At 36.1% G+C, this 26,166-nt stretch overlaps 1 protein-coding gene across 15 annotated transcripts in view; it reads left to right on the top strand.

The window, feature by feature from the left end:
- The window catches only part of TRDN (triadin), a 561,781-nt gene that overhangs the window by 326,757 nt on the left and 208,858 nt on the right, over positions 1–26,166 (top strand). For all 15 annotated transcript variants that reach the window (XM_072643208.1, XM_072643207.1, XM_072643206.1 and 12 more), the window contains one exon: positions 19,362–19,391. In XM_072643208.1, coding sequence (XP_072499309.1) covers positions 19,362–19,391 — 30 coding nt within the window. The remainder of the gene's footprint in view (positions 1–19,361; positions 19,392–26,166) is intronic.

The following is a 26,166-nucleotide window of genomic DNA, read 5'->3' as shown; positions in this document are numbered from 1 at the left end:
TTGATCAAAGCAAAGATTTTAAATAATAAAAAAAGAAAGCTTGTTGGTGGGTTCTTGGGTAAAAAATGCATAGGGCACATCATAGAGGAAGTTAAAAAACAGCGACAGTGTGTTATGAGGCTTTGTAATGTTAAACATTGTGATAGAAGCCTACTTAGTTTTTCTGTACTTTGTGCAGAAAATCTAGTGTTACCATCTTATAGCAATCCTAGAATTGAGAGATTTCACAAATCAAGTAATCCAACTTTTGGGGAAGCTCAGTGGCTCAGTGGAGAGTGCTGGGCCTGGAGTCGGGAAGACTCATTTTCCTGAGTTCAAATCTGGCCTCAGACACTTCCTAGCTATGTGACCCTGGGAAGTCACTTAACCCTGTTTGCCTGGGTTCCTCATCTCTAAAATGCACTGGAGAAGGAAATGGCAAACCACTCCAGTATCTTTGCCTTGAAAACCCCAAATCGGGTCACAGTGAGTCAGGCACAACTGAAACAACCAAACAACCACAAAAAAGGCCAACTTTCATAGTGCTGCCAGAGTAATTTTCTAATGAAACACTGTGGAGAAAAAAAAAAAGGAGACTGTATTCTACAAGCTGAAAGTCACCAAGCTTGCCAAAATTCTAGAATGTATTATTATAGGATGGTATGTAAGTATCTAGAAAAGGAAGCTGTGATCTCTAAGAGCTAATGTTATTTTAGAAAGAACAGATTATACCAGACCAATTTCATCTCCTTTTCACAGGAATATTAGTTAACTGCCATTAAGTGCTTCCTATGTGCCAAACATCGTGCTAAGGCTTTGGAGTACAAAGAAATGAAGAAATAAAACATAATAGTCTAGTTAGGAAGGCAACATGCAAAAGCTATATACAAGCAGCATATATGCAGAGTGTATTAGGGGTAGTTTCAGAGGGAAGGCATTAAGCTTAAGAGGACTGATTCTGAGGCAGAGCCAAGATGGTGGAGCAAAGGTAGGGACTCACCTGAAAGTCAGTGCGGACTGGGCCCCAGCATACCTGGAGCAGACCTAGGGAAGACTGAATCACTGGCAGCAGTGACAGTTTTCAGATCTCTCAGCCCACAGACAATAAAGACAGCCTAAAAGGTCAGCATGAAGGGGCTGTCGCATCAGGGTGAGAGTGGAACATAGCCCAGCACAGGCTGAGCCAGCTCAGCCCTGGCCACAGCAAACCAAGAGCAGGCCTTGGGAGTAACTGAGTTAGCAGCGGCTGCAACTGCTTCCTGAGCTCTCAGTCTACAGATGGTAAAGGGGTCAAACAACTTGTCTGAAGAAGATGACAGGGGTTTTTTTGGTATCACCAAGGCAGGACTCAGTTGCTTTGTCCATAGTTGGATCCATTTCCTGGGTGGCAGTTCCAAGGAGAGAAGGAGAACTAGCACAGCAGAGCTCACAGCCACAGTGAAGCAGAGAATGTCATCATATTTCCAAAAAGAGTACTTATAGTCACTCACAGACCAGAAGAGTAGTAAACACCTCTCCTTAGATCAAACCATGTTGGAAGAACTGAAAACTTACAGCTCCCTAGAAATATCTCTGAAAACAGCTGCATAAAACCCCTGAATCTTGGGACAGCACACCCTCCCACCTGAAAATAGAGCTGAAACTCAGCTTTTAATTAGCTTGGAAAATGAACAAATGGAAGAAAAAACCCAAACTCTGACTATTGAAAGTTACTATGGTGACAAGAAAGATCAAAATACATACTTAGAAAAAGACAACAGGGACAGCAAGGCGGCACAGTGAATAGACCACTAGCTCTGCAGTCAGGAGGACCTGAGTTCAAATTTGGCTTTTGACACTTACTAGCTGTGTGACCTTGGGTGAGTAACTTAACCCCCATTGCCTCACCAACCCCCCTCCCCCCAAAAAAAGAAAGAAAAGAAAAAGTTATCAAAGTCAAAGCTCCTACATCCAAAACCTCCAAGAAAAATATGAATTGGTCTCAGGCCATAGCAGAGCTCAAAAAGAATTTTGAAAATGAAGTAAGAGAGGTAGAGGAAAAATTGGGAAGAGAAATGAGAGCGATAGAAAAAAATCATGAAAAACAAGTCCGTAGCTTGGGAAAGGAGAAACAGAAAATACTGAAGAAAATAACACCTTAAAAAACAGACTAGGTTAAATGGTAAAAGAGGCTCAAAAAGCCAATGAGGAGAATTAGCTAAATGAAAAAGGAGGTCCGAAAACTGACTAAAGAAAATTATTCCTTAAAAATAAGAATGGACCAAATGGAAGGTAAGGACTTTATAAGAAATAAAGAAACAATAAAATAAAATCAAAAGAATGAAAAACTAAAAGACAATGTGAAATATCTCATTGGAAAAATAACTGACCTGGCAAATACATCCAGGAGAGATAGTTTTAAAATTATTGAATTTCTTGAAAGTCATGATTAAAAAAAAAAGAGCCTAGACATAATCTTTCAAGAAACTATCAAGGAAAACTGCCCTGATATTCTAGAACCAGAGGATAAAATAAAAATTAGAAGAATCCATTCATCACCTCTTGAAAGAGATCCCAAATAATTTTATATCATAGCCAAATTCCAAAGTTCCCAGGTCAAGGAGAAAACATTGCATGCAGCCAGAAAGAAACAATTTAAGAATCATGGAGCCACAGTCAGGATAACACAAGGTTTAGCAGCTTCTGCATTAAAGGATCAGATGCAGGATGATATCCCAGAAGGCAAAGGAGCTAGCACTGCAACCAAGAAACATCTATTGGGGGAAAAATGTATACTCAAAAAATAAAGGGCGTTCAAGCATTCTTAATGAAAAGACAAGAGCTAAAGAGCATATTTAGCTTTCAAACACGTCTCCAGAGAAGCATAAAAAGTTAAACAGGAAAGAGAAATCATAAGGGTCTTAATAATTTTAAACTGTTTACTTTCCTACATGGGAAGACAATATTTGTAACTCATAAGACCTTAAGACCTTTCTAATTTTTAGGACAGTTGGAAGGAGTATATATAGACAGCACAGGTGTCAGTTGAATTTGAAGGGGTGATGTCTAAAAAATAAAATTAAAGAGTGAGAGGAATATATCCAGAGAAAGAGAAAAGGAGAGATAGAATGGAGTAAATTATCTCATATGAAGTAGACAAGGAAAAACTTTTCACAGTGGAGGGGGTTAGGTGGAGCGGAGGAGGAGTGAGTGAAGCTTACTCTTATCAGAATTGGCTAAAAGAGAGAATGACATACACACTTATTTGAGTATAGAAATCTATCTTACCCTACACGAAAGTAGGAGGGGAAAGGGATGAAAGAAAGCAGAGGGAATGATAGAAACAAGGGGAAATTGGAGTAGGGAATAGTCAGAAACAATACACTTTTGAGGAGGCAGAGTGAAAAGGAGAGAGAGAACAGAATAAACAAGGGTGGTGGAGAATAGAATGAAGGGAAATAGTTAACAATAGTAAACATGAAAAAAATATTGAAGCAAGTTTCTCTGATAAAGTCCTCATTTTTCAAACATATAGAGAGCTGAGTCAAATTTATCAAAATTAGAGCTATTCTCCAATTGATAAATGATCAAAAGATCAGTTTCGAGATGAAATAATCAAAGCTATCTGTAGCCATACAAAAACATCCTCTAACTCACTGTTGATTGGAGAAATGGAAATTAAAACAATCCTGATATACTACCTCCTACTTATTAGATTGGCTAATAGGATAGAACAGCCAAATGACAAATGTTGGAGAGAATGTGGAAAAATGAGACATCAATGCATTGTTGGTGGAGCTATGAACTGATTCAATCATTCTGTGGGGCAATTTGGAACTACACCCAAAGGGCTTTAAAACCATACATACCCTTTGACCTAGCAATACTACTAGGTTTGCCTCCCAAAAGAAATTTTAAAAAACCGCAAAAAAACCTATATAGACAAAAATATTTAAAGCTGCACTTTTCTGGGGGTAAAGAACTTGATGCTACTGGGAAACCCATCAATTGGGGAATGACTGAACAAGTTGTGATATTTGATTATGATGGAATATGATGGATGCTATAAGAAATGAAGAGTAGGATATTCTCAGAAAAATCTGGAAAGTCTTGCATGAGCTGATACAAAGTGAAATGGACAGTGTACAAAGTAACAGCAATATGTAAGATGAACAGCTGTGAATGACATAGCTATTCTCAGAAGTACAATGATCTAAGACAACTCTGAAGGACTTATGATGAAAAAATGCTATCCATTCCCAAAGAAAGAACTGATGATATCTGAATACATATTGGAACATACTTCTTTCACTTTCTTTATTTCTCCTGAGGTTTTCATTTTTGCCTATGTTTTCTTTCCCAATGACTATTATATGTTGCATGACTACCTATGTATAACCTATATTGAATCGCTTGCCTTCTCAATAAGGAGAGGTGGGGAGGGTGGAAGGGCAAGAATTTGGATTTCAGAGTTTTAAAAACAAATGTTAAAAACTGTCTTTACATGTAACTGGGAAAGATAAAATACTAAATAAGAAAGATGAAATACTATTGTACAATAAGAAATGATGAGTAGAATGCTCGCGGAAAAACCTAGTAAGTCTTTCATGGACTGATGCAAAGTGAGATGTTCAGTGGACAAAGTAACAGCAGTATTGTAAGATGGTCAGCTATGAATGACTAAATAAAAGGGAAAAAAAGACTTCTTGCCAAATATAAGATTTTACCTGAGACCTGAAAGAAGCCAGGAGAGAAGTTTGAGATTAGAAGGGAGAGAGTCCCAAGCATAAAGGACATCCATTAAAAAAAGCTCAAAATCAGGAGACACAGTATTGATTGGGAAGTACAGCAAGCCAATATGTAAGTGTCTTTAAAAGACTACAGAATATGTAGAGAGGAGTAAGGCGAAAGATTGAAAAGGTAGGAAGTGGCTATGTTATGAATGTTTTAAAACTGGAGGCTTTATATTAGATTGGTAAACCAGGGTAATTCCAGAAAAAAAATAATTTACTTATGTGTAAGGAAAGCATTGGCAACATCTCTTTTATTACTTTTTTAGACTTCAGTGTTAGGAACATTTAGAATTGATCGAATGACAAGTAATAGCTTGAACTTATATGCATTTTAAAATTGCAAAGTACGTGACATATTATCATATTTGATCCTCATAACCTTGTGAGTTCAGTGCTATTATACCCATGTTAGAAATGAGGAAACTGACGTTAGGAGAGGTTGTAACTTAAGCAGAGTGACACAGGTTGTAAGGTTTTGAGGAAGGATGTGAATTTGGGTCTTCCTGACTTTAAGTCCAATAGCTTAAACACTCACTGTACCTTCCAGCTTCCTCAACTTGGAAAGAGGTCTTTGGTATAGTGATCCATTCTTCTGGGTGTTAAAAATCTTACATCGTTATACTTGTGCAGTTTTAATATAGATAGAGTAGAAGTTCAAGTAATATATATTGAAGGAATAACGTTACTAAAATATTCTTTGGGTATTGCTCCTCTATTTTCCAATTTTCAGTATAGAAGGAATGAAGATTATGTAACTCAAACCATTTCCTTTTTCTAAGAACACTATGATGAGACAACAATATTTTTTGTAAAGATCATGATTAAAGTGATTTCACCCAACATTATATAAACATGGGTTGAAAATGGACATTGTTGTTAACTTGTTTATTTGTTGGGTAGAAAATAAGCCCTTTAAGGAGGTGGAACAGTGGAGCTTTGAGATAGGATGCTCAGTGGAATCAAGTCCAATGCTATTTAACATTATTATCCATGACTTGGAAAGAAGGCATAAATGATATGTTTATTAAAATTAGAGATGACACAAAACTGAGAAGGATGGCTAGCATATCAGTTGAAAAGATCCAAAAAAACAAGATAGCCATGAGCTAAAACTTTCAGTCTAAAAAGATGAAATTTCACAAGCAATAACTGTAAATTCTTACACTTGAGTTAAAATAACTAATGCCACAAAGATGATATGGACAAGGAATGGTTAGAAAGCAGTTTTTCTGAAAAAAAATACATGAGGAGGTTTTAGTGGATTGAAAGCTTAGGATGAACTACAGTATGAAATGGTAGCCAAAATAAGCAATGTAATCTTATGCTGCATTAAAATTTGTATTGTGTCTAGGTCAGTCAAATACCTACTATGTGCTAAGCTCTGTACTAAGCACTGGGGATACAAAAAATCTTCAAAAGACAAGTCCTTCACGTCAAGGAGCTCACAATCTAATGGGGAAGACATTTAGAGAGTTACTTGTCTAAATGTACTCTAGTGTGATCAGAGCACATCTTCAGCATTATATTTACTTCTAGGCATAATCATGGGAGGGAGATTTACAAAGTGAAGGAAAATACAGAGGAGGGCAGTTAGAAAGAATGACTGAAGGCCTCAAGACCACCCCAGAGAAGGAAGAGCTGGAGCAATTGGAATTATCTGGAAAAGAGAAAACTTCAGTATTTGAAAATGTATAATATGGATGAAGGATTAGTCTTGCCCTGCTTGGAATCAGAAGAACTAACAATGGCAATTGCAGAGAGGAAGGTTTAGACTTGATATAAATAAAAATCTGCTAAAAAAATTGTTATCCAAAAAGAGAATGAACTGCCCCAGGCCAAATGGGCTCCTACTGACTGCAAGCCTTTTAGTAAAGGTTAACAACCAGTTACAGGTCACATTATTGAAGAAATTCTTACTTATGTACAGATTGAACTAGAAGACAACTTAGGTTCTTTTTTTTTTTCTATTCTAGGTAGTTTTGCCCTTGATATTATTCTACTTGTAAACTGTCTATGGCTCTGCATTGCCTACCACATAAGGTGGATACTCTTGGTTATAAAATTCAAGATTTTCCAAAATCTGTCTACAACCTGCCTGCCACCTTGATCTCATGCTACTCTCCCTTGTGTAGTTTTATATTTTAGCTAAAAAGAGCAAGCTTCTGTTTTCCATTCTCATCCTACCTTTTTCTTGTATTTGCTTGTGCTTGAAACAGATACCTAATCCCTGTTTGCTGAAAAGCTTTCCTTTCCTTAAATCCCATCTCAGATTCCACTTCTTTTAGAAAGACTTCCCTTCTTTGATTACTACTTATACCTCTGACTGAAACTCCAATCCTTGACCCAGGGTTAAAAAACAATAAATAAAAAAAATCTCTTCTTCCTCAAATTTTTCAGTCTTTTGCCTAGACCTCTCCTTTTTCACTTATCTCACTCTCTGTATCATAATGGAATCACAGATATTAGGTTATAAGGGATCAGAGTAGTCATTGAGTATAAACCTCTCATTTTACAAATCAGGAAACTGAGACATAAGGTGATTAAGCAACTTGCTTAATTTGAATGTTTTTCTATTTTTTCTTCAAATTTATTCATTTGTTTGTTTGTTTTCAATGTTCAATAATCACTTCTGTAAGTTTTTAATTTTCCCCCCTCCTTCACCAAGACAACATGCAATCTTATATGGGCTCCACATATACATTATTATTAAATACATTTTCACATTAGTCATGTTGCACAGAAAAATTAAAATCAATGGGAGAAAGTATGAGTAAAACTAAACAAAACCAAACATAATAAAATAGAAAATAGTCTGCTTCATTCTGCATTCCGTCTTCATAGTTCTTTCTCTAGATATGATAACATTTTGCATCATGAATCCTATGGAAATGTTTTAGGTACTTCCCTTGCTGTGAAGGGCTAAGTCTATCAAAAACAGGCCTCACACACTGTGGCTGTTACTGTGTAAAATGTTCTCCTGGTTCTGTTCAATTCACTCAGCATCAGTTCATATAAATCTATCCTAGTATTTTTGAAATCTGCCTGTTCATCATTTCTTATAGCACAGTATTATTCCATTACATTCACATACCACAACTTGCTCAGCCTTTCCTCAGTTGATGGACATTCCCTCAATTTCCAGTTCTTGGACACCACAATAAGAGCTTCTATAAATGTTTTTTTTTCACATGTGGGTCCTTTTCCCATTTTTATGATCTCTTTGGAATATAACCATAGAAGAGGTACTGCTGAGTCAAAGGGTCTACACATTTGGATCATTAGAATGGTTGGATCAGCTCATAACTCTACCAACAATGAATTAGTGTTCTAACTCTTCCATATCTTCTCTAACATTTATCATTTTCCTGTTTGTCATGTTAGCCAATCTGATAGGTGTGATGTGATAACTCAGAGTTATTTTGATTTGCATCTCTCTAATCAATAGTGATTTAGAGCATCTTTTCATATGACTATAGACAGCTTTAATTTCTTCCTCTGAAAACTACCTGTTCATATCATTTGACTACTTAACAAATGGGGAATGATTTGTATTCTTGTAAATTTGACTCAGTTGTCTACATATTTTAGAAATGAGACCTTTATCATATACACTAGTTATAAATATTCTTCCCCAGTTTTCTGCTTCCCTCCTAATCTTGGTTGCATTGGTTGAATGCTTCTCTTTCCCCCATTTATACTGTAAGCTATTTGGGAGTTTGATATGGCTCCTATTATATTAGTAACTCCACAGGACCTTATATACTCTAAGTACTTAATAAATATTTGCTGATGCCAGGCCTAGAGGCCTGAGGGCTACCCGAGTCTTACCTTACCTCGCAGGTCTTAGGCTGGCCAAACTGGATAAACGTATGAGAGAAGAGACTTTCTGGAGTCGAACAAGGGTTAGGCTTTATTCAGGGTCTCGGTTACATGTGCAGGGGGAACTCTTCCTTAGGAGGGAGAGAGAAATCTCCCAAGGAGGCAAAGATCTTACAGTGAGGGAATGAAAGCAGAAGTGGAAGTGGGGAAAGAGGGGGGGAGGGAAGAGCAAAGAGAGGAAAAGGGGCCTTCTGTCCTGTAAGGGCCCCTCAGCGCTAAGAGCGCCTTCAGGCTTTCCTGACCCTAATTAAGCTCTCCGGCCGCGTAGTTTGCACCTGAATACCGTGCTTGTTAGATAACAATAGGTGTGCCCAGATCCGGGCCAGTCTCGAGGGCGGGGATGCCTCTCCCATCACGTTCTCACGGGAAGAGGCGGAAATACACCAGATAGCTTGGTCTCACTCCTCGATTCCCTGCTGTTTCCTGGGGGGCCTCATGAGAACTCTAAGATTTAGAAGTTCCCACCTTTACCCGCCCGAGACTGTCCACATGGAATTGAGCTTCCACCCCCAACATGCTGAATCTTACTTCCTTTGGGAATTTATTTTACAACATTTCTGCCAAGTTTCAGGTTTCTTCGTGAGTTCTTATAGTGGCTGGAGATGAACACACCAGTTCATTCCTATTTTGGGTGATTCCAGTAGAGAGTTCTTCATTGTATTAAGTCAAAATCTGCCTCCATGTAACATCTTCCCAATTTGCCTCCATTTTACTTCCATTATTTATAGGTACACAGAACAAATGTAATCCCTTTTAGAGAATTCATTCTTCATTCTTTTACATATTTTAAGACAAGCATATTTTCCACTAGTTGTGCACTTACCCAGGTCATTTTGATAGTCTTAATATAACATAGTTTTAGAGTCCCTCCACATCCTCTTTGCTCCCTCTAGAAATGTTTCATTCATTGTTTTTTTAATATCCCCCCAAAATCTAAAACTATAAAATAAATAATATATAAATAAATAATAATAAATAAAAATATCATATTCTAGATGTTGAAGGACCTATACCTATTCTTTGCTTTGTTCTAAATACCATTCTTTGACCAAAGAAGGCTTTAGAGATCACCTAATCCACCCCATTCCCAACTTTATAGATGAGATAACTGAGGTCCAGTTATATTAAATTCTTTGCCTAAAAAGGGAGTACATATTTTAAACTTGAGATAGTTGAAGTTAGGGCTCTAGAGTAAAAAGGAGAGGCATAACTGTGTGTAATTTGTGTAAATCTGTAGCAGTGCTAAGATATAGTCACCATCATGTCTTATGCCAATGGCTCAGTTTGTCAAGCAAGCTCTTTCAGACACAGATACCTTGAAGGCTTTGCCAGTGGGATGCATGTATTGGCAGACTCTTCAATTATAGAAATGCTTTCAATATGATCTCAGAAACCACAGATTGTATCTGCTTTCAGAAGACCACCTAAGTATGGAGAAAGGCTGGCCATTTAATGAGAAATCCTTTAGCCATTTGCACCCATGAATTAAAACGAAAATATAAGAAAGCTCTATGTCTGTCACATACCCTTTATATTTCTGCATTGGGAGTAGGAAAGTGGGCACAGGGTGCTTGCAATTATTCCACGTTTGGCCCATCTACAAGCATTAATTGTTGGTACTTTAATTGTAATCCCCACTCCACTCTCCCACCCCCAGTAATCAATGAGTAGATGAATACTGAAGTAATGGAATTAGAACAACTATGGATATTTTGATGTCATATTTCACTATCAATGGAATTAGATGACAAAATTAGGTTGCAGCTAAGTAGAAACATGACTTACCAGTTCTTCTCCAAGAGGCAAATGATAGAGCTAGTACTCTATCTACTTGCAACACTTAGCTGCCCCATCTTCTGTGATGTAGCTACCTCTTAATTGTTGATTGATTGAAATAAAAGCTACCATATGCTGTTCTGCCACATGTAATGCATCTGGAAAATTAATTTCTATGCTTCCCCTAGTTCTGTTTTGAGTAAAACTTACCCTGTATTAGGGAGTGGGTGATCTGAGACACCTGACATGTGTAACAGTTACGTGATTATAGGTAGCATAACCAGATTTTGAGAGCAGGCCTCAATCTCTAAATCTGTAGTTGTTTCTGTTGGTGTCACATTATGATCTGTTTGCCATTTTGGACGCAGAAAAAACTGCAGAATCATCCTGACAGATCATCATGAATTAATCGAATAATCAGTCCCTGTTATTTAGTCATGATTATAAAATGGCCCACATCAGCATTATCAAGAGCTAAGAAAGCAAGGTCTAGTGAAATCTCTGTTTGAGTATATCATTCAGAAAGAGCTGAGTATTGTTTAGATAAGGAACAGTTACATTTTTTTTTCAAATCTCAGTAGGATCCATTACTGTCAAGAAGTCAGAAATTCAGCAGTATCCTATGTCTGGCAGTTTCCCTCAGGAGCTTGCTTGTGGTTAAGCCTTCTGAGAGAATAGAGTTCCTAAGTGCTGTAGGGGGAAAATGAGCTGCTACAGTATGAAGGAATTAGAAAGTTAGCATTTTTTCATCCTTAAATTAGAGAGATTGAAAAGAGGAAAACATTATGAATGCATGTTAACTACTCTTAAAGTTGACTTTGGCTCCATAGATTTTTTTTTGGCCTGATAGTTGCCTTTTCCCCCCTCTCTTTGGTCACCAATAAGCAATCAGTCACCCATCAAGCCTAAAAGATTAAGCCTTTGAAATATTTCTAGAATTTCTCTCTTTCTCATCCCAACTCCTTGGATCACTTCAAGAGCATCCTAATAGTTCTCCCTCATTTGAGATTTTTGTTTTGGCAAAGATATTGGAGTGATTTGCCATTTCCTTCTCTAATTCATTTTACAGATGAAGAAATGGAGGCAAACAGGGTTAAGTAACTTGTCTGAGGTCACACAGCTAGTAAGTATCAGAGACTGATTTTGAAATCAGGCCTTCTTCACTCTAGGTCTGGTGTTCTCCCTTTTATACCACCTAATTGCCCTTTCATTTGGATACCAAAGAAGAATAGCCATCCCAGAATTTACTCTTTGAAATTAAGGATGTAAAACAATTTTTTTTTTGTGGTGGCTATCTCCCTTAGAGAAATTAACTGAATAACCTTATACCTTATATGATCTAAAACAATATATGTAGTAAGAGTAAGATTTTTGAAATATTTTCCCAATGAAGTGGCCTGGACAACCCATACAGCAATTAAAACCTTAATATACTGGGTACAGAATCCCAGTGACTGTTCTCCAGTCTGTTCTTATAAGAACATGGGCACAGAATGAAGTTCTACATGGAAAAAAAAAATTAACTCATACTTGAAAGTGATCAAATTGGGGGTTTGAGAAATGAAAGGTAAATGTTGATCATGGTACTCAGCTTACAAATCTTGGTTTTTCATATGTAAAATGGCACAGGACTGAAACAACACAGAAAATTGATAATAATGTTGATGATGATGAGTGTAGGGGATGCCTGTTCATTAACTTAGATTTACTTTTGATGATAATGAGAAAATTTTAAAGCACACTAATTTCTACCTACAGAGTCGAAAACATGGGGGCTGAAAAATAGGAGTCTTTATTTTGCCACTCTTCTCTTTTCATTCAACACATGGTTATAATACATCCATTAGGTACATAATCCACTGCTGTGAGAGAACAAAGAGGGGAATAAGAAGATATGATGATTCCTGAATAGCATGTTAAGGAGGTTGGATTATTTCCTGAAAATAATGGATGGTATCAAATTTCTTTTTTATCAGAGCAATAACAGAATGAATAAGAATCTGAAGATTAATCTGGTAGCATTGTGTAGTATGTAGGCCATAGCCAAAGATTGGAGAGAAGGAGAATTGCTAGGATGCTCTTGAAGTGGTCCAAGGAGATGGAATGTGAGAGACAGGGATTCTGGAAACACTTCAAAGGATAAATCTTTTGGACTTCATGGGTGACTGACTGCACATAGGTGACAAAAGAGAGGGGGGATTAGGCCAAAAAAAATCAACAAACATTAAATGCTTACTATTTACAGGACACTGTGCTAGGCATTAGAGACATAAACACAAAAAGGGAAAATTTCTGCTCTCAAGGAGGTTTTATTCTACTGGGCTAACAGTCTAAATAGTGAAGATGATGAACTTAATTTTATATATGTTGAGTTTGAGTTGATGATAGAATATCAGTAGAAAGTGAGAAAATAATGGAAATGAAAGTAGGAAAAATATCATAGGAACTGAGATACCACTTGTTGTAAAAGTTTGGTGACAAAACAGAAACATAAAAGAAATATCATTGAATTCATTGGCCTAGAAAAACTCTACTATATAGAACACAGGAGATCAGAGAATGGATGGAGGGAAAAGGGTGGAAATGAATTTACTAATGTGCAATATTGACCCCTTGACATTGTACATTAGAATGCTTCTGGTTTTCCATGATAAAATTTTCAAAGTTCCTCCATGTCCTATAAAAATATTCATCAAAATCCACAAAAGAATAATATACCACTGAATTAATTAATATTTGTGAAGATTTTAAAGCACTTAAGGGTATCATTCCTAGAATACTGGTGTCTTACACCAGCTGTTGATACCAGATAGCTTCCTCTTTCTGGGATAAAAGATGAATCGCATGCATATAAGAATTTGATATTAAAATTTGGAATACATTTTAAAGAATATAATGGAGGTTTATTTAGGTTTTTGTCAATTTCAGGTAGTTGGTAGTTTATATCAATAGCTGGAGATCCTGGTATAATTTAAGAAAATATAAGCTGCATAGAGATATCACATTTTAGAATTAACCTTCTCCCCCTAGGATTTAGCTCTTGTAAATACCAAATGGATATTACAGATTTTATTCTGGGAATTGAGAGCCGTATCCACCTAATGAAGTCTGATGACACGTAGCATCTTAATGCAGTTTTCAGAGAGAGAAAAATATACATTCCAGGTCTATGGACTAACAATCCTATAGAAGATGATAAGGATAGAAATTAGAGCAGAGGAGCAGATGATATGGGGATAGTAAGAGGTGTGTGTGTGTGTGTGTGTGTGTGTGTGTGTGTGTGTATGTGTGTGTGTGTATGTGTGTGTGTGTATGTCTGTGTATGTCTGTGTGTGTGAGCATGTATATAATAGGTCAATAAATCAATAAACATTTTTAAGTGCCATATGTGAATCTCAAGTTGGCATAATGCCCTGAGGTTTTTCCACTGTCTCATATGTAGTTTCATCCTATGAACAACCAGATGAAAGGTGGGGCAAGGAAACTAGTCAATCCAGACATAAGAACAGCCTTTTATGAAATGCATCAATGAGAACCCAGGACCTGGGGGAGGGGTGGGATATTTTCCATCTATTTTCTCATTTTATTCTCACAAAAGTCTGGGAGATAATTATTATTTTTTAATGTGAAAATTTTAATTTTTTTCAAATTACATATGAAAACAATTTTTAACTTTTTTTAAAAAAAAAATTGTTTCAAATTCCCTTTATTCTCTCTTTCTCTCCTTTTTCCCTGAAATGGTAAGCAATCAGATAAAGATTATATATGTGTATATTTGCATAACTGCAAAGCCTATTTCCACATTAGCCACGTTGCAAAAGAAAACACAGACCAAAACAACAACAAAAAACAAAAGCAAGAAAATTTTTTTTAGTAATTTTATTTATTTTTAGATTCTGACATTCATTTCCACCAAATTTTGAGTTCCAATTTTTCTCCCCATCTCTCCCCTCCCTCCACCCCATAAGACCTTGCATTCTGATTACCCTTTCCCTCAATGAGCCTTCCCTTCTATCACACTCCACCCTTCCCTTATCCCCATCTTCTCTCTTTTCTTGTAGGGCAATATAGATTTCTATACCCCATTACCTGTATTTCTTATTTCCCAGCTATAAGCAATAACAGTTCTCAACATTCATTTCTAATACTTTGAATTCCAGCTTTTCTCCCTTCCTCCCTCCCCACTCATCCCAACTGAGAAGGCAAGGAATTCAGTACAGGCTATATATGTGTCATTTTGCAAAAGACTTCCATAGTAGTCATGTTGTGTAAGACTAACTGTATTTTCCTCCATCCTACCCTGTCCCCCATTTCTTCTCTTCTCTCATTTGACCTTGTCCCTTCCCAAAAGTGTTTACTTCTAAACACTCCCTTCTCCCATTTGCCCTCCCTTCTATCATCACCCTTCTCCCCTACTTTCCTGTAGTGTAAGCTAGATTTTCATACCAAACTGAGTGAGCATATTATTCCCTCTTTAAGTCATATGTGAAGAGAGGAGGCTTCACTTTTCCCCTCTTGCCTCCTCCCTTTTCTCCTCCATTGAAAAAGATTTTTCTTATCTCCTTTATGAGTGATAATTTGCCCCATTCCTTTTCTCCCTTCCTCCTCCCAATATATTCCTCTCTCACCCCTTAATTTTATTTTTTTATAGATATCATTCCTTCTGATTCAGCTCAACCTATGCTCTTTATGTGCGTGTGTGTGTATGTGTGTGTGTGTGTGTGTGTGTGTGTGTGTGTGTGTGTGTGTGTGTGTGTGTGTGTGTAATCCCTACCGAAATACTGTGAAAAGTCTCAAGAGTTACAAATCTTATCTTTCCATGCAGGAATGTAAACAGTTCAGCTTTTGAAAGTCCTTTAGGATTTCTCTTTCCTGTTTACTTTTTCATGCTTCTTTTGATTCTTGTGTTTGAAAGTCAAATTTTCTATTCAGCTCTGGTCTTTTCATCAAGAATGCTTGAAAGTCCTCAATATCATTAAATAACCATTTTTTCCCTTGAAGTATTATATTCAGTTTTGCTGGGTAGGTTATTCTCGGTTTTAATCTCAGTTCCTTTGACTTCTGGAATATCCTATTCCAAACTCTTCGATCCCTTAACGTAGAAACTGCCAGATTCTGCATTATCCTGATTGTATTTCCACAATACTCGAATTGTTTCTTTCTAGTTACTTGCAGTATTTTCTCCTTGACCTGGGAACTCTGAAATTTGGTCACAATATCCTTAGGAGTTTCTCTTTTTGGGTCTCTTTAAGGAGGATTCTTTCAATATTTATTTTGCCCTCTGGTTCTAGAATATCAGGGCAGTTTTCCTTGATAATTTCATGAAAGATGTCTAGGTTCTTTTTTTGATCATGGTTTTCAGGTAGTCCTATAATTTTTAAATTGTCTCTCCTGGATCTGTTTTCTAGGTCAGTTGTTTTTCCAACGAGATATTTCACATTATCTTCTATTTTTTCATTCCTTTGGTTTTGTTTTTTAACTTCTTGGTTTATCATATAGTAATTAGCTTCCACTCTCATTTTTAAAGACTTTGTTCAGTGATTTTTTTGAACCTCCTTTTCCATTTGGTTAATTCTGCTTTGTAAAGCTGCCTTCTCCTTGTTGGCTTTTTGGACCTCTTTTTCCAATTGAGTTAGCCTATTTTTAAAGGTGCTATTTTCCTCAGCATTTTTTTGGGTCTCCTTTAGCAAGCTGTTGACTCACTTTTCAAGCTCTTCCATGGCCTGAGCCCTTTGCAAAATTCATTTTGGAGGTCCTGGATGCAGAAGCCTTTACTTCCTTTGACAGCATGCATTGTTCTTCCTCATCTGAAAGGATGGAAAGAAATATCTGTTCCTCGAGAAAGTAACCTTCTATGGTCTTATTTTGGACATTTTCCTAGCCATTTACTTGACTTCTAAACCCTTTGTCAAGAGGAGGGTGCTAGTGCTCCTCCTCCCTCCAGGACTGTACTCAGGGCTGATCCCAACTGCTCAATTCCCCCAGGGTCTTTAGACTAAGTGCTTCACAAATAGATGTGCCCTGCTACCACCACCCCTGCTGCCACTGTTCCACCCCTGTTGTCACACTGCCCCCACTGCCTGGGACCAGTGCTTGGGGGAAGCCTGGTCCCCTCTCACCCAGTGGGAAAGCCCTCTTGCTGACTTTTGAAGCTTTCTTTGGTGCTTGTGGGTTGAGGGATCTGAGACCCTCTGCTGCTGCTGGGAATTCTGACCCAGAGGTCTGTTCTGGTCCTGTTCCTCCCAGTCCCACGAGGCCAGGGCTGGGCTCTGCTCTACTCAGTGTCCTGTGGGATAGACCTTTCCTGTTGGCCTTCCAGGTTACCTTTGGCTGGAAATCTCTTTCACTTTGTTGTTCTGTGGCTTCTGCTGCTCTAGAATTTGTTGAGAATCATTTTTTGCGGGTATTTATGGGCCATAGGGGAAGAGCTAGCATATGTGTGTCTTTCTACTCCACCATCTTGGTTCTGCCCCCCTCCCCAAGAAAAATTTTAAAAATAAAAAAATGTATGCCTCGATCTGCATTCAGACTCCATCAGTTCTTCCTCTGGAGATAGATAGCACTTTTCACCATAAATCTTTAGGAATTGTCTTGGATCGTTGTATTGCTGAGAATAGCTAAGTCATTCACAGTCAATCATTGTACAATATTGTCACTGCTGTGTACAGTGCTTCCCTGGTTCTGCTCATCTCACATAGATGCTATTTAGTATCCATATTTATGGATGAAGAATCTGAGAGGTTAAGTGCCTTGCCTAAAATCACACAGTTAACCAAGTGTCTGAGGTAGGACTTGAATTCATGTCTTTCTGATTCCCACTCTAGAACTCGATTCATTGTACCTCCTGGCTACCTTAGGAAAAAAAGATGAAGCATTATTCACTTTTGTTTAGGACCACAGAAAAACAAATAAAAACCATCTACCAGTCCCAGCTGAGAGGCCTTATAACTTGAGGTCCTTACATTCAACTGATTTGAGGTTCTTACATTCAACTGATTTCAATAATGATTGAGAAGACTAAAAATTGAAAGAAAAATCTTCAGAAAACCAAGTAATCAGATAAATGAAGGAAAAATTGAGAAACAAAAACATTTCTTTGGGCTTTTAATAGTCAGTCCTTTATTTTAAAGGCTCAAAAGTTTCTCAAAACACTTAGAAAAACCTTAGTGCCAGATGCTTTCTCTCTATGTAGACTTTATGCCAATGAGTTAGTCTTAAAACATTTACAAATCATCTTCATTTTTCCAGTTGATTTGACCTTCAGAAATGGCAAAAATTAAAATTTGTTAAAAGAACTAATCTTTCCTATGAGTAAAGCACAAGATTTTCAGGAGATAATTGCAGAGAAAATAACATTCTTGTGATAATTATACAGGCATTCAATATCTCTTACCTTCCCTTTTGCTAAATGAAAATGTTCTTTTTCTGCACTAGATATGAAGAATTTAACTGAAACAGGCTGATATGATAGAATTGTAGACCGCTACAATGGGAAAGGAATTAAGATACCATCTACTCCAACCCCTGGTCAATATTTTTGATAAATGATCATCCATTGTATACTTAGAGGTCACTATTGATAGGAGCTTATTAATGTTCAAGGCCATTTAAACTTTTGGATACATCAGACTTCTAGACATTCATTCAATTTTGGATATCTCAAATTATTGAGGGATTTTCTTATATCTAGCTCAAATCTTGCTTTCTCTATGTCTTTTAAGTGTTGATTCTAGATTCTAGATCTAAAGTTCAGACTCTAAATAAATTACTTCTAATGTCCCTTCACAAAATAATGTTACAAGTTTTTGAAGACTTCTGTCATGTATCCCTTAAGCCTTTTTGTGTCCATATGAAATATCTCCCCTTCAATTCATTCTTCCATGGCATGGTTATGATTCCTTTCTCAGTAGTGAACCAGGGCTATGAAAGATGATTCGTCTTCTTTATTCTGGACTTTATAGTTTTAGGGCAATCACACCATATTGCTCATTCATTTTTCAGCATATAGTTTCCATTCAGTTACTATTTGCAGCATGCACTGTGATTCTTAGCAAAAGAGAAAAGAGTAATTGACACTTTCTACAATATGATTGTTTTGCCTCTTATGGGTTTGAAAGCTTTATATTTTATCACACAAACAAATATCAGTAAAGATTTGTGTCAGGTTTTTTTTATTATTTTGCTTTTTAAGTTAAGGAGATAAAATACATAGAACTTTTCTATAATACTTATATAAAGTTATGTTGAATTCTTTAGATTATGAAATTTTCTTAATCCAATCTCTATTAAAATATACCTTTTCCCAATATATATGACTATTTAAAAAATCAGTTGAAGTATAAATTTTTCTTGTAATAAGAATCTTGAAATTCAGAAGGTGCTAAATTCTATTTAGAATCCTCAGATTTTCTGAGCAAAAGTGGATATTATCTCTAAATTCTAGTCTATTCATCTCTAAGGTGGTTGGGGCAAAAAAATTTACTAAGAAAAAGTTTGAGTCCCTTTTGTCATGGGATATACTACTATTTCAAGGTATATAGATTATTAGTTGTAACATAATTCTTGAAGAGCTCTTTTTGCTTCACATTTTTGCTTTATTCCATCCACATAAGTTCAGATATATTTAGTACTCCTCCAGGTCTCTAGAGATGATATTAATGCTTTTAGCTTGAGCTGCACAAAACAGCTCTGCAAACTTAAATTATGGGAGTTGTCACAAACATATCTTCTGATTTTCCTAGTATTAGTATTTTAAAGTCTTTATATTTTCTCAATTTTATGAGTGTTCAAAGGACACCATTATTTATTTTTGTGGAGTAATTCTGGGTAAATGAATCATTAAATATTCATTAAGGGCTCTTTAAAATGCTGACTTCAAATTCCAAGGCAAGGTCTTTTATGCAGGCTAATTATTTGAATATGTTTTAACACTCTTCCTTTTCTTTTTTTTTCCAGCAACATCTAAAAAAGAAGAAAAGAAGGAAGGTAGTTAAGCATGCTTTTATATATTATCAAAAAGTCTGTTTTGCAATTAATGTGTCAAATATTCATTCATTTAAGAAAGTTATTATGTGTGTACAATGTGCATGCTACATGCTGTTGTTCTAAAATTGCAGAACTAGAATTTGCTGTTAAGGGAGTCGCAGTTCTAGTCCTCAAGAAGCTTGCAAGCTTTCAGGGGAGATAAACTAATGGTTGGTGAAATATATTAAGTGGGTAATAGAAAAAAGACACCATTTAACCTTTAACAGGTAAAGAGTAAAAGCGAAGGACTAATTTCATTTGACTTATTTTCTGGGATATGCAGATTTAATTTCATGATGGTAAATTTCCAGCATAGAGAGAAGACCTGTACTCAGATATATGCATTTTTCTTTCTTTCTTTTTTTACATTTTTTCTGACATTCAATAACAGAAGAGATTAAAGTTGATGTGGTACAATGCTCCTGAACACTCACGTAAATTTCAGCTCTTAGATTCCTCATGGACGCAAGTTTCAGAAAATCTTAGAGCATTTATTTAGTCTTATGCATGACAAATGTCTTTCTGCTTCAGTTTATAGATAGATGAAGGCTTTTCTAAAAGCACAGAAGATGGACTGGATTTTTTTTTTCCAAATCCCCGTTACATAATTTTAGGAACTACTCTGAAACATTTTAACTATAGTAAGTCACATGAGATTCCTTGCACTATGACTCCTTTAATCTATTCTATTAGCACTAGCCAAAGTTACTTCTTTCATTCTATAGCTACAAATAAAATATGGCTATACTCTTCTTCTTCCTATCTCCTTTCTTTTATACTTCTTGATGTGAAATAAGTTTGTTGCTCTTTTCCTTTTTGGAGAGAAGGATCTAATCTTTCTTTCAAGAATGCTGAGATGAGATGAGCAATATAGTAAAGTCACACTATTCTAGGGCATTTATTTCAACTTAGAAAATTACCATTTTTATTATAATGGAATTGTGGCACGTTCCAATTCAGTAAACAAATTATTTCTGTTACATTATAGAAGTTACATTGACATTTTGCACAAGCCCATTTAATATCTGCAGAGTTATATTCTGCTTAAATAAAACTAGAAAAATAAGAACTAGGCAATAATCAATAGTGCATTTGGGATAAGATTATATATGTGGGAGAGCTGACTAAGTAAATATATTTCCTTTTTTCTATTTCAATCTCTTTTCATTAGTAGGCGGGGAGAATCCATACATTCAACAAAGACTTTCATAGTAATAAGCCCTTTGCTGGAAAATTGAAGTGATGAAAACTTACATATGTTCCCTTCCCTTCTTTCCCCCAGTATATGGGAAAGAAAATTGTATATTTTTAGGATAATTGAGCTAGAGAGTAGAAAGGGGAAACATAGATGACTTTGGAAAAAATAATTCATCATGTTACATATGGGAAAAGTGGGAACCTGAGCAATTATGTTTCCAATCATGGAAATGGCAATGAAAGTATAAAAAGTTTCTAAGTGCTTTATAGTTGTACTTAAAATGTATCTATAAACATGAGCTTTTGTGTTATTATTTTTCTTGATTTAGAGATACTTCCTAAAAATAAAGTGCTGATTTTTATTTCATCTCCCTTAGTCACTCATTCTTCTAATGGCTGAATTAATATTTCAGGCAATTTTGCCATCAGAAAAACACGAGTCTGTGTTCATTTTAGGAGCTATGAAACTGGGCTTCTCTAGTCAATTATTGTACTCCTGTTCGATTTGTTATGTATGTCCCTAGATCTCTTCATTTTTAATACATGAAAATAAAGAATTTGATTGCTGACTTCTGACTTTGAGGAAAATAATCAACCACTGTGTGATATTGTAAAGGATAACCTCCACCCAAAAACGTGAATGAACTTGCACTAGCATCAGTCATGCCATTTTATGATTTCTGAGTTTTTCCTTGGGTCATATCTTGTTGTGCATAAATAGGAGTGTACTGGTTCAAGTTTCCCAGCCTGCTTCTTGCTGCCTGCACGTCTGGTGAAGACAGCAGACCTCTTGTTTCTTAAGGAGCTCTGGATATACATGTTTGTGCAAAAAGTTGCTATATTGTACCCGAGTTCCATTTGGTACAGATAACTTAAAAAACAAGCCCTGGGGCTAAAAGACAAACAAAAACCAAGATATAATAGTTCACCTTGCTCAGTCCTTAGCTTCCAGCCAGCAAATTCTTGACCTGCTCTTACTGATACCAACTTCCTTTAGAGTCATTTTCTACTCAAATAGAATCAAATAACTCTCACAGTTCTCCTTTCTAAAACCTAACTCTGCCTTTCTATGGGACTGTAAAAACAATTGTGAGCGTGCCTTCCATGTTTTAGTCCAATCTGATATCATATTTGTGACTGTGCTTCTTTTACCTCTATACCAACTCAATTAAGTAAATGGGTATTGATTTCTAAAAGTGGATTTTGTAAATCGCCTTCTGTTAGGAACTTCTCTGAATCTGATACTGAGCTCTTTACTGTGGGTTGATGTTTTACAGCTTCTTCTGCATAAAATATGGTATATTAGCCTTTAATATTACCACAATAATTCCTTTCATAAAAAGAGCAAAACAATTATGGCAAAGAAGTAGTGAAATGGTGAAATGGATTATCAATTAACAATTTAAGTAGGCATTTATTTTCAGATTATTGTGAGAAGGGACCATGCTAGGCACTAGGGACGCAAAGAAATAGTGGAACAACCCATAGCCATGAGGAGCTCGTATTTTACCAGGGAATGTAATTATGCATTTTTGTTAATTCAATATAAAGACAGACATGCCAAGGAAATTTAGAGCTCCTGAAAAAAATTCAGAATCTGGGGACTTAGTTCAGAGTAGGACAGCCATGTATGTATTTTTTGAATTTTGACTCTTCCTCCATACAAATAGGATCATGCACATTTCTCTTTTAGTTAATAGATTCCGAAGAGGTTAATTTTGTGGTTGCTTTTGTCTTTCATGAAATTTAACATTTCACTTTATATGGACATTTCTTGCTAATTTTATAGATTATACTTAAATAATTGTTAAAGTGGAATGACTATCCATGATGAATTAAACAGATTGAAAACAAGCTACTCATTTTATTCATATCTACTCTGGACCTTTAAGGTCCTAATCAAAGACTGTTGTTTAATTCCCTGACCAAGAGTCTTAAAAGTATATACACATATATGTATAAATATACATGTGTGTACATACATGTATGTGTATATGTGTATATACATACGTATATGTATATAATTTCCACATCCAAGTACATATACACCAAGCACCAAGTAAGCCTTTATTTCATTTTTCAGTAGAGTCAGCAGAAGAGTGCTGATGGAGTATACTGTAATTTAATAGGATGCGTATTCATAAGCTACTTGTAATATCCACTGATAGTTTATAACACTTGCTTTTTCAAAGATGGTATTTGAGGTTCTCAGGTATTACATTTACATAATGATGCCCTTATGACATCTGCAAAAACAATGATATTCCATATAGATTAATATGACAGGATTACATTATAAGTAGATTCCATTATTCCCTCTACATTTCAGGGAAAGAAAAATACATTTATTGAATTATTTTATTTGACTTGACAGGTTCATGATTTATGACTTATTTAATTTTCTTCCTTTTATTTTTCTTATTCTCTCAATGAGTTCTGTCACATACCTGACATCCAACCTCAAAATCTATTTCATGCTTTCATTTCTGTACAAAAAAAGCATTAAATGCAAAACACTATTGATCATTTTTGCTAATGGAAGAGAACAGTGGAGTGAATAAACAAAACCATCTAAGACACCTCAAATTATAAATTTACAGTAATGCTGTGTGATCTACTCAATATTTACAAAGCACCACTCATTAACTTTACCTCAAAGCCCACCCCTTTTCCAACATTTCTTATTACCATGGAGGGCATTATAGTTCCCTCAGCCACTCATATTCACAACTTCAATGTCATCCTCACTGCCCAACTTTCACTCTTGCCACATAACCAGCCAGATGCCAAATTGAAGAATTTCTGTCTTCAAAGCATTTCTCTTATAAATGTCCCTTTCTCCATTCACATGGTCATCTTCTTAGTTCAACACTCACAACTTCCTATGTGAACTATTGTAATAGCCTTCTTAACTGGTCTCCTTATCTCTTGTCTCACTCACTCCAATCCATCCTCCACACAGCTGACTAATGGACTTTCCGCACAAGTTTGACCATGTTATATCTCGCTCTGGTTCATTAAATCCCAGTAGCTCCCTAGAACCTCCAGGAAGAAATGGTTTTTCAAAAATTTTCTTTTTGTCACTGAAAACCCCTCAAAATGTGGCCCCTTTCTGCCTTTCTTGTCTTCTTAACATTTTACTTCCCTTCAAATAGTGTGAGATTCAGCTAAACTGTTCTCCTTGCTTTGTCTTGTGCAAGGGAATATTCCCACATCTTTGTCTTTGGACTGACTCTCATGCCTCTGATATTTTCTTCTCACTCTTATGTTCTGACTTTCTTGGCTTTGAAGACTCAGCTCAAATTCACTATTCTGCAGAGGCCTTTCCCACCCTCACTCCATCGTCTAGCAGCTATTGCTGCCCCCTTCAAAGACTACATTGTATCAAATTATAATTATCATATATTTATACAAAATGTAACCCACATCTTATATGTATATATATAAAATGTCTACATATGTCTATATAATCTATCTATATATCTGTCATATCATCTCATACCTATTAGAATGTGAGTTCCTTGTGAGCAAAGATGGCTTTGATTTTTTCTTCTTGTATCCTCAGCACTAGCTAGGATTTAGCATGTAATAAGTGGTTAAAAAATCCTTGCTGATTAATTGCTTAATACCCTCACTCTACCTTGACCAATAGCAGGTGAATAAGAAGAATGATCCTACCTCTGCCTTTCTCTGTATTATGTTGTTCAGAACTCCATAAGCCTCTCTTGTATTCTTCTCTCTAGTTTACATTGGGCTTTTTAAAAATATATATTTCTAGACCCTTCCAACTGGCTATAAAAGATTCTAGACCTATGGCTCAGCAGAACAGGATAGAATTCAATTCATTCAGTTCAGTTCAGTTTAACTCTAAGCCCTGGCCTATCAAGATGGAAAAACGACCCAGTTCCTGAGACTGATAAGCTTCTGATCTATCAGCATTAAAGTGATGACACAAACACAAACAACGGTACTGCAGTTAGAATGAAGTGAAAAAGAAAGTGAGAGTGTAATGACTTAGGCAAGGAGTGTTCACTTCTGGCAATGGGATAAAGTGGGATGTCAGAAAAGTCCTGGAAGGAAGAAAGGAAGGAAGGAAGGAAGGAAAGAAGGAAGGAAGGAAGGAAGGAAGGAAGGAAGGAAGGAAGGAAGGAAGGAAGGAAGGAAGGAAGGAAGGAAGGAAGGAAGGAAGGAAGGAAAGAAGGAAGGAAGGAAGGAAGGAAGGAAGGAAGGAAGGAAGGAAGGAAGGAAGGAAGGAAGGAAGGAAGGAAGGGAAGGAAGGAGGGAAGGAGGAAGGTATTACAACAGAGGGATCATAGGGATCCATTCCAGGCACAAGGGATAAATAGTGCATGCAAGTGCACAGAGATAGGGAAAAAGCAGTGTCAGTCCAATTTGGCTATTACATCAAGTTGAGGAAAATTATATGAAGTAATTTTGAAAATAAACTGAAATTATATAATGGAAGTTACTATCAGGAAAATTTTGCTTCATTGCTCTTGATTTAGCCAGTGCACTTTCACAAAATTAATTGATAGCTCTAATTTTTTTTCATCTAAATGACTAGTGCACTTTCCAGAATATTTTTATTCTCTCTATGTCTCTCTCTGTGTCTCTCTCTCTCAATATTCAGTGATATAATAAATTAATGCAACATCAAGAATGTAAATCATGTTAATGGAAATCAAAGAAAGTAAATTTCATGTTACCAAATACATGTGTATATCTTTCTGTCAGATATTTTGTTGTGGTTAGGTACTAAATTGTGACAGCGATAGTTGGAAATATCCCCTACTCTTCTGGAAATTATTTATAAGAATACCTTTTAAAAGTTTCAAATTAAAATTATCTAATTCCAAATAATGCAAAATGATTCATTGGGTTGGAGAGGCATTTAGGAAGTAGGAATAAAAGATCCAAGTTTTTCATGCTCTTTACATGCAACTCATGTCATGTTAGAGATTTATAGTGCTTTATAAATGCTTATTGAGTGAAAAAAAGGAATTCAGGCTAACATAGTTTCAATGTAGAATGTTATATTTGCTTATTTTTTGTTAATATTATGACATTTTGCAGAGTCCCTTCTTTATTTGAAAAATTTAATCAAACCATGGCATTTCTTTACCATGATTGTAAATTTTGACTAAAAATTATTGTGATTTCTTTAGTGGCCACAGTTTACAACTAAATAGTACTTAATACTTTTGAAGAATTTGCTGGAAAGGATTCTGAGAAGATGACAGAGTACGTCAGAAAATTTCTGGCTCTCAAGATTTTCCTCCAAAAGAGATAAAATAGCACCTCAGGGCAAACATAGAGTAGTGAAAATAAATAGGAGTAGGTGAAGAACAGGTATACTCCTGGAGCATTCTGAGGAGATCTGAAAAGTCCCAGGACAGATTTGGTCCCTGTGAAGAGTGAACACCTCCAGTCTAGGGACCACTTCAACAAAACGCAGCAATTCTTGATATAAACTGGGTTGGGAGGCTGCATTAGCCCCCAACACAGAAACTTTTACCCCAGGACAGTGAGAGGAGTTGGG

The sequence above is a fragment of the Notamacropus eugenii genome, chromosome 2 (assembly GCF_028372415.1).
Source record: "Notamacropus eugenii isolate mMacEug1 chromosome 2, mMacEug1.pri_v2, whole genome shotgun sequence".
NCBI classification, from domain to species: Eukaryota; Metazoa; Chordata; class Mammalia; order Diprotodontia; family Macropodidae; genus Notamacropus; species Notamacropus eugenii.
This window is presented reverse-complemented; position numbering and strand designations above follow the sequence as displayed.